At 42.5% G+C, this 9488-nt stretch overlaps 1 protein-coding gene across 3 annotated transcripts in view; it reads right to left on the reverse strand.

The window, feature by feature from the left end:
* FABP6 (fatty acid binding protein 6) overlaps positions 1–9488 on the reverse strand; it is a 56120-nt gene that overhangs the window by 2503 nt on the left and 44129 nt on the right. Inside the window, exons 2-4 of one of the 3 annotated variants that reach the window (XM_069102280.1) lie at positions 6703–6764; positions 2179–2354; positions 1339–1428 (exon numbers count right to left, since the gene is read on the reverse strand). In XM_069102280.1, coding sequence (XP_068958381.1) covers positions 1339–1428; positions 2179–2354; positions 6703–6764 — 328 coding nt within the window. Of the gene's footprint in view, positions 1–1338; positions 1429–2178; positions 2355–6702; positions 6770–9488 lie in introns of those variants that run through there. The other 2 variants (XM_069102281.1, XM_069102282.1) reach the window with 2 other exon arrangements.

A 9488-nucleotide genomic window follows, 5' to 3' on the forward strand; every position in this document is an offset into this window, starting at 1 on the left:
GGCAACCCAGTTTGGGTCAAACACATGCTTGCAACATGGCCTGCTGTCTGCACGAGTATTGAGACCACTTCACAGGCCAAGTTCCTCATCCCAAGGCATATCAAATTAGTCAGTTTGCACTGTTGTTGTTCAGCCCTATCTGACTCTTCATGACTTCATTTGGAAACTGAGGCAAACAGGGTGAAGTGACTTGCCCAGGCTCCCACAGCGAGTTAAGTGTCTGTTTGTACTAGGCATGTCTTCACATGGAACAGCAAAGAATGGATGCAATTTTTTTTTCAGCTGTAACATCCAAGGAACAGAGAGAAAGACGAAAGAAAAGAGGAAGTAATGAAAAATATAGATCTGCGGGAAGCATTCTACAAATGTTTACTCACTCTAAAGTGGAATGGAACTGAAAGCCTCTTTATAGTAGAGACTTAAAGTGTCTCCTATTTCATTCACTCTCCCTTTTTATAAGAAGGAGGGCTTTGGGGGAGAGGCAAGAATTGTCTGAGAATTCCTAAAAAAGAGAATAAAAAGTACAGTGTAGCATTGGGGAGTGGTAAAGAGGGGACAGAAAGAGCACTGGCTCTAGAGTCAAAAGTCCTGGATTCAAATCTTGTTCCTGGTGCTACCTATGTGGCCATGAGCAATTCACTTTCACTCCCTGGGCCTCAGTTTCTTCATCTGTAAAATAAAGGAAGGGACAAGATAGTCTCTGAAGTCCCTTCTAACTTGGGGTTTCATAGCCTAGAGTCAGTTAACTTTTAAAAATATGTATTTTGATAAGACTTTCAATACAATTGTTTTTCTTTGTAATCCAGTGTATTTTACGCATTTAAAAACATTATTCTGAGGAGTCCATAGGCTTCATTAGACTGCCAACGCGTTCCATGATGCACAAAAAGGTTAAAAATTGCTGATCTAGAACCTGTGATAATATATCACAGGAAGGGTACCAGATTTTTCCTGGAGAAGGGACTCTTCATTCACTGACAAAGAAATTCACTGATAGGGCACCAGATCTGGAGTCAGGGGGACTCAAGGTCAAATACAACCTTAGACCCTTGACATTTACTAGCTGTGTGACCTTGGGCAAGTCACTTAACCCCAACTGTCTTGCCAAAATAAAAGAAAGAAAAATAAACTGAACAAATTCTCTAGAAAAAAAATGAACACTTAAAAAATAAAGGAAACATAACTTTAAAAAACTAAAGAAATAACACCTGACACAATTAACAAAAAATATCCTTTGATACAAACTTTTCAAAGCTGACCTATATATTGATTGTTCTCTGTGAGCTGCCAACAGCTCAAGGACCACCATGAATTTCTTGAGGTGAACCCCAGACTTACCTCCACCAGTTTTCCCCCTACGATCTCTGAGGTTTGTTGATAGTTGGGGAAGGTAGCCACAATCTTGTTCCCCTCCATCTGCACTGTGGCCTGAGATAAAAGCAAACACAGTCCCCAAATCACTGAGTTTCTCCAAATATAAGCCAAACTCTAAGAGCACTATGGGATGCAACTGGTAACTTCTTGGCAGGGCCATAAAAAGCGAAGCAAGCATGGGATGGGAGAAGAAAGTCTAGGATAGTGAATTCTAGGGTGATATCTGGCAGAGGGGAGCTCAGGGAGACAAAGAAACATTAAGCAGCTCTAAGGTGAGGGGAGAAGGCATTTGCCTCAGGTACTAGAGCAGGGCTGGGGAAATTTGGGGTTTGTTCTGTGAAGTTTGGATTCAGCCAAGGGCCAAGTTTGAGGACCTGGAGGGCCACATGTGGCCTCGAGGCCAAAGGTTCCCCACTCCTATATTAGAGCAATACCGAGGTAACATAGGCTGGGGAGAAGGGATAGTGATTCCCCACCCCTCACTCCTTGCCACCAAGCTGCCCAAATATTGCTTTCCCAGGGAATAAGAGCCAATAATAACTGGGACACAGTCAGCAATAATGTTATGGCTTGGAGGTACTTGGAAGATTTGCGAATCTGCCTTAATTAAGGCCCCAGGCCCCAATCCTATCCTCACAATTATCCTGGAGACTGAGACAGGAGGGAACAGAGCAAGATGACCTTTTAGAGAATTAGGAAAATAAGAATGTGTGTGTCCCTGGCAATGGAAAGGACCCCAGCCCCACATGAGCTCCCACACTGTGGGAGACAGGATGCACCTGGGGTGACCATGTCATTCCTCACCTTGAACTTCTTGCCTCCCATGGTCTCCATTTCACTCTCCTTGCCAATAGTAAATTTGTTTGTCACAGTGTGACCACCTGGGTAGTTATTGATCCAGGTAAAGCTGTTCCCATCCTGAATCACCTCAGTGGTTGTCTTGAAGTTCCTATATTTTTCAATAGTATCACTGGAGAGTCCTAAAAAAAAAAATCATATTTGCTGTTTACAATCAATTCTCTGGAAAAAAAAAATTGTTTTCTCTTTTCCCTAGGAACACAGTAAATTTCCTCATTTAATTCCTTTTTTGGGGCAATCGGAGTCTTAACCCCCATAAATCACTTATGATTTCCCTAACTCTGACTTGCCCAAGATCACAAGTGTCTGAGGCCAGATTTGAAGTCAGGACCTCAGATGAGTACTGTCTGTGTGACCCTGGGCAAGTCATTTAACCTCATTTGCTTCAGTTTCCTCATTTGTAAAAGGAAGGTGAAAATAATAATGCCTGCCTCACAGGATTTTTGTGAGAATCAAGATAATAATTGTAAAGCACTTAGCATAGTGCCTGGTACAATGCAAGCCCTATCTAAACGTTAGCTCCTACTGTGATAATGATTATACTCCCCGCTATACGCTCCATAGTCAGCCAAACTGTTTTTTTTTGCTGTTCTTCACACCAGACACTCCCTGTCCTGTCTCCACAGCATGCACAGGTTGTCCCCTGTGCCTGGAATGCACCCTCTCTTCACCTGCAAATTCTTAGAATTCCTGGTTTCCTTCAAAGCTTGGTTCAAGCACCCTATATGAGACCTTTCCTGATTCATCCCAACTGCTGCAGTTTTCCTTCCTCCCTCCCCCCCAAAAAAAAACCCCAAAACACGAGGGTTTTTTGTATTTTTTTAATCTATGTGTTTATGCATGCCTGCTGTCTGGCCAAAGAGAAAACAGGTTCCTTGAGGGCAGGAACAGTTTCCATTTTGTCTCTGTATTCCCAACACTGGGTAACTAGTTGTCAAAGTTGAAAGAGCCCTGGGTCTGGAGTCAGGAAGACTCATCTTCCTGAGTTCAAATCTGGTCTCAAACACTTAATAACTAGATGACCCTAGACAAGTCACTTAACTCTGTTTGCCTTGGTTCCTCTTCTGTAAAATGATCTGGAGAAGGAAATGGCAAACTAGCCCAGTATCTTTGCCAAGAAAGCCCCAAATAGGATCATGAAGAGTCAGACATGATTACAAAATGAAAAATTCCCAACATTTAGCACAACACCCAGGACAAAGCAAACACCTAAGAAATGCTTGTTGATTGATTGCCCTGCTAAGGTGAGAGAAAAACTCTCTGTAAAACAGGCTTTCCCTGTTTTTTCCCTCAACAACCAAAGGAAAGACACAGCCAAGGAATCATAAACTTGTAAAGCCTGCAGAGACCATAGAGATCATCTCCTCTTCAAACTTGGGGCCTGCAAAACTCCTGAGTGCACCAGAACCAGATTAAAATGTAATTGGGAGGGGTGGCTAGGTGGCATAGTGAATAGAGCACCAGCCCTGGAGTCAGGAGGACCTGAGTTCAAATCCAACCTCAGACACTTAACACAAGTGACCTTGGGCAAGTCACTTAACCCCAATTGCCCTGCCCTCCCCCCTCCAAAAAGAAAAAAAAAATTTTTAATCCCCAATTAGGGAAATGTTTAACAAAATACAACATAGATACCATTCATTTGTGTTTTTCTAAATCAATAGGTGGCCCCTGTTTCTAGTTAAGTTTGCTCCTCCTGCTCCAGTCCAGCTCCTCTGTTATAGATGAGGAAGCCAATAGAGAAGTGAAGAGGTTTGATTGCCCACAGTCACCCAGGGGGTGAGTCGGGAGCAGACAGAGCTGGGTGTCCTGTGACCCACACTGTGCTGTCTCCTGTGATTCCTGTGGATGATTCGATTTAATTCAACAAATATTAAGTGCCTGCTCTGATTATCTCCAATTTACTCCAGTACATCTTGCTGTTGATGTGTTGTCTCCCCCATCCAAGTGTGAGCTCCTGTTTTGGCCTTTATGTATGCCCGGAGCTAAGCTTAGGGCTTACTTAATAAATGCTGGTTGATGTGCTGACTTGGAAAGGATATTGTAGCTCCTACTTTGTGCTTGAGGAGGGGGGTGATGCCAGGATGTGCGAGTGAATTGGATTTAAGGGAGGCAGGACTGTGCAAAGTCACCAGCCTCACTTTCTTCTCTGGAACCAACGGGGCCCAGTGGCAAGACACAGATCAGGACAACTGGAGATGGTTCTGGAGACCCTGACCTTTTTAAACTAAGGCCTTTAACAGATCTCAGTTTGACTGAGGCAATGCCAGGCAGAGGCCCCTGACATTAGCTAACTCCCTGAAGTAAAAATCCCTGCAGCATTGGTTAGTCCCCAGAGTAGCATGCAAACATTTCAAAGTCTTCTGGCAGTCTCTCCATTTATCTACCACTGACTCACCACAAACAGCCGTAATCATATCACCTCAGACTTGGGGAGGGCTTTTAGCTTTTCATAGGATTTTTGTATCTGCTTCCTCCCCCTTGAGGTAGAACAGAAACTTTGGCCCAGGGAGGTCAAGGGAATCACCTAGGGACCCATAGCTAATTAACTCAAGGATGGAGCCCAGGTTCCTTCTCACCTTGGCTGCTGCCCATCTGACAAAAGCCCTAATCTTTTTTTTTCTTTATTTTGGAGTGAGGAAAGCAGGGCAATTGGGGTTAAGTGACTTGCCCAAGGTCACACAGCTAGTAAGTGTTAAGTGTCTGAGGCTGGATTTGAACTCAGGTCCTCATGACTCCAGGGCTGGTGCTCTATTCACTGTGCCACCTAGTTGCCCCCAAAAACTCTAATCTTGTAGCATGAAAGGCAGTATATAGGAAGGACAGAGGGGAGAGACTCCATCAGCATTCCTGTCTCTTCCCTACCTGGCTGAATGATGTTGAGGCTGTCCTCATATCTCAGTCTTCCTTCTTATAGCAAGATCAGTATTCCACCAGGGCCTCAAAGACCTCCCCAGGCTATATACAGGAAACTTTGTGTGCTTCCCCATAGCATTTTACCTGCTGTACTTAATAAGTTCTTGGAAGGTGGGACTGGTGTCCCCCAGTCACAAGTCTGGAGGGCAAAAAGGACCATAGTTCCAAGGTTCCCAAACTGAGAGGAGACACAGGATATGTTAAATTCTCAAGGGAATAGCAGGTAAATCCCTGTTAAATGCTAAAGCTCAGCAAACCCTATTTCCATTCATGATCACCTAACCTTTTCGAAGGCGGATTTTGGTTTTCTTGTTCAGTCATTTTTCAGTCATGTCAGAACCTACATAACCTTATTTGGGATTTTCTTGCCAAAGATACTGGAGTGGTTTGCCATTAGCTTCTCCTTCTCATTTGACAGATGAAGAAACTGAGGCAAACAGGGTCAAGTGACTTGCTCAGGGTCACACAGCTAACAAGTGTCTGAGGCCAGATTTGAGCTCAGATTTTCCTAAATCCAGACCCAGCGTTCTATCCACTAAGCAACCAGCTACCTCTATGGGTTTTTGTGGTTACTATGATTAAAAAGTAAGTACTACATGAAAATCAATGTGGAAGAAAAAATGAGGGTGTAGTGTTCCCCATGATTCCAAGGCTTGAGAAGCTGTGCAGTGCCACGGGCACACACATCCTATTAGTAATTAATTGTGGTAATTTAAGAACGGATTTCAAATATTCTTTTTTCTTTCATTTTATAAGTATTTTTAAGCCTCTATTAAGTAGTTAGGGTAGAAATACTTATTAAGTTGTTTGGACCTTACTTAATAAGGGAAATGGCAGGTATTTCTTTTGGCCTAGGGGCATTGTGAAAAAAAATTACTGACACCAAGAGCCTGTAAACAGGAAAAGTTTAGGCCCATTCTTAGTTCCTCTTCAGTAGCTGGAACAGAACAGGATCCAAGATGTGATATCCAGGAAAGAGTACCAGAGTTAACTCAGGACACCATAGTTGTAATCCCAATTACACTACTAATTCACCCCATTTTCTCCCCTGGGCCATATCTATGATTTCATCTGTACTTTCTAGCCTTAAAAATTTGGCTAAGATTACCAACAGATTGAGTGGCCAGGGTCACATAGACAATATGCCTCAGAAATAGACCTGAAGTTGAATTCTTTCTGAATCTAGGGTTAGCTCTCTATTAAATTCTCCAAGCTCTCTTTCTGCCTCAATCTATCTATCCATTTAATGGGTAGTTGCTGCCTTGCCTATATCCCACGTTGGCTAGGAAAAGTAAGTGTGCAAAAGCGGTTTGAGGGGCAGCTAGGTGGCACAGTGAATAGAGCACCAGCCCTGGAGTCAGAAGGAACTGAGTTCAAATCCAGCCTCAGACACTTGACACACTTGCTAGCTGTGTGACCTTAGGCAAGTCACTTAATCCCAATTGCCTTGCCTTTCCCCCCTCCAAAAAAAAAAGTGGTTTGAAAAATACCAAGCACCCCTACAAACTAGGGGCATTGTTATTTCTCCATCCCCAGGCACCAGACAAGTTCACTCACCCAAAATTTTCAGGAACCCTTCATAGTTCTTTTCACTCTCAACTTCGTATTTGCCGGAGAAGCTCATGATGAAGAGAAGTTAGTGGAGAGAAGGAAGAAGGCAACCTCACACCTTGGGAGGAGACTCGATGAAGAGACTCCTCACTAGAGGCTTATAAACACTCCAGGAAGCCTCTGCCCAGCCCCCACATCACCCCACTGTTCCCCACCCCACCCTCAGGATTTTACAAGGGGCCAATTACAAGGAGAAAGGAGACTGTCCTAAACCCCGAGGTTGTTGAACCTACAGTTTGGCTGAATTCCCACTGCTCTTCCTTGGCCTTGGAAGATCCAAGACCTTAATGTGCTTTAATGAATTAGATGGGGATCAATGTCAATCATCAACCATTTTGTGAAATGTCTGCTATGGTCTAAGTACTTTGCTAGATACTGGAGATACAAAGACAAAAAATGAGAGACCCTGTCTCAAAGAGTCTACCTTCTGTTGAACGTGTTGAACGCAACTGAAAAACAACTGAACAAAAATAATTTTAAAAAAATAATACAATGCCAAACAAGCAAGCATCTATCAACACCGGTGGAGGGTCCTAGTCCTGGCTCGGGTACACCAACCTTGACCTGGAGCAAGTTATAGGGTTATGGCACCATGAGCTCTCTGGGACTTGGTTTCATTGTCTTTAAAATGTGAAAAAAAAAAAAGAAACAAAAAAATTAAAATGTGGTTAATTTCCAAAATGTGGTTAACTTATGATGAAAAATGTTATCCATCTCCAGGGAAAAAACTGATGGAACCTAAGTGCAGATCAGAGCATATTTTTTCTTTATTTATCTTTCTTAATTTTTTTGTGGGGGGTGTCTTTTATCTTTTGTAACATGGCTAACATGGAAATATGTTTTGCATGACTGTGTATAATCTATATCAAATTGCTTGTCTTTTCAAGGAGTAGAAGAGGGGAAAGAGGGTGGGAAAGAATTTGGAACTCAAAATTTTTAAAAATGAAAATAAAAATTGTTTTTACATACAATTTTAAAATATAAACATTTTAAATTTTTTTAAATTAAAATAAAATTTAGTTAATCTTAAAATAGCATCCTGTAGGGGATGGCTAGTTGGCACAGTGAATAGAGCACTGGCCCTGGAGTCAGGAGGACCTGAGTTCAAATCCGACCTCAGACACTTGACACACTTACTGTGTGACCTTGGGCAAGTCACTTAACCCCAATTGCCCTGCCCTTCCCCTCCAAAAAGAAAAAAAATAGCATCCTGTAGTACTGAATAGAGAGCCAATGTTGGGGTAAAAAAGGCATGAGTTCAAGTCCCATCTCTGACACATACTGGCTTTGTGGCCCTAAACAAAAGCTTACCCTCTCTGAGATGACAGGCAACTCTTGACAGCATTAAGTTGTGGAACAATTGCTGCTGATTAGCAGATCAGCACTGGTAGAAGGACCTTTCTTATGAGGAGTTCCCTACTCAATGAAATCACACCTCTCAGACAAAAAATAAATAAGCCCAACCCCAAAACTGGGTCACTGTAAAGATCAAATGAGAATCAAGCATTCCACAAATGCAAGCTGTTATTGTTCTAATTATTTTTTTATTTTTTTGCTTTTTTGGAGGGGGAAGGTAGTGCAATTGGGGTTAAGTGACTTGCCCAAGGTCACATGGCTAGGTTTTGTTTGAGTGTGTGTGTGTGTGTGTGTGTGTGTGTATTAAGTGTCTGAGACGGATTTGAACTCAGGTCCTCCTGACTCCAGGGCTGGTGCTCTATTCACTGAGCCACCTAGCCGCCCTATATTATTCTAATTATTAATACTGATTTTTAAAAATCCTTGGTAGTTTTTCTCCCGTACAGAAGTCTATAAGTAATTAGAGTTCCATTGTAGAATCTCTGAGGTGTCTTCCAACCATTGGAAGACATCTAGTCTAAATTCCCATCCCCTTAACAGATGCTTAACCAGTCTCTGTTGAACATTCTCAATGAAGTGGATCTCATTATCTCATGAGGGGGCCTCATAGTTGGACAGTTCTAATAGGTTTTTTTTTTCATCTTTCTTCACATTGAGCCAAAATTAGCCTTCCTGTAGCTTCCACACATTTGTCTTATTCTTTCTAATCTCTGGCACAACACAGAGTAAATGTAAACCTTCTTCCATATAGCAATCCTCCAGATATTTGAAAACAACTATCATTTCTCTAAAACTTTTTCTTTTATGAGGCTAAATCTGCCAGTTCCATCAAGCAAACCTGAGCTTCATTATTATCCTGGTCACACTTACCCTTCTTAAAAATGTGATGTCTGAAAGTGAATTCCACACTTCAGACATGGTCTCCCCCGGGGGAGGGGGAGGGGCAGTGTAAGAGTGATTTCCCATGTGTGTGCTGACACAGCCTTCCTCCCAGTCAGTTGCTGGGTCCCAGGGATTTTCTGAACTCATATCTTTGCCACTTTCTTCAGGTTCCCAACCATGAAAACTTGGCACATGTCCAAGGGTCTTATTTTGTACTGAGAAGACCAACAGGGGTGGCTAGGTGGCTCAGTGAATAGAGCACCGGCCCTGGAGTCAGGAGGACCTGAGTTCAAATTTGGCCCCAGACACTTAACACTTACTAGCCATGTGACCTTGGGCAAGTCACTTAACCGCAATGGCCCTACCTTCACCCCTCCAGAAAGAAAGAAAGAAAGAAAGAAAGAAAGAAAGAAAGAAAGAAAGAAAGAAAGAAAGAAAGAAAGAAAGAAAGAAAGAAAGAAAGAAAGAAAGAAAGAAAGAAAGAAAGAAAGAAA

This window comes from Petaurus breviceps, unplaced genomic scaffold (assembly GCF_028583685.1).
Source record: "Petaurus breviceps papuanus isolate PSGF00001 unplaced genomic scaffold, PetGlider_PUasm1.0 551, whole genome shotgun sequence".
In the NCBI taxonomy this organism is placed as follows: Eukaryota; Metazoa; Chordata; class Mammalia; order Diprotodontia; family Petauridae; genus Petaurus; species Petaurus breviceps.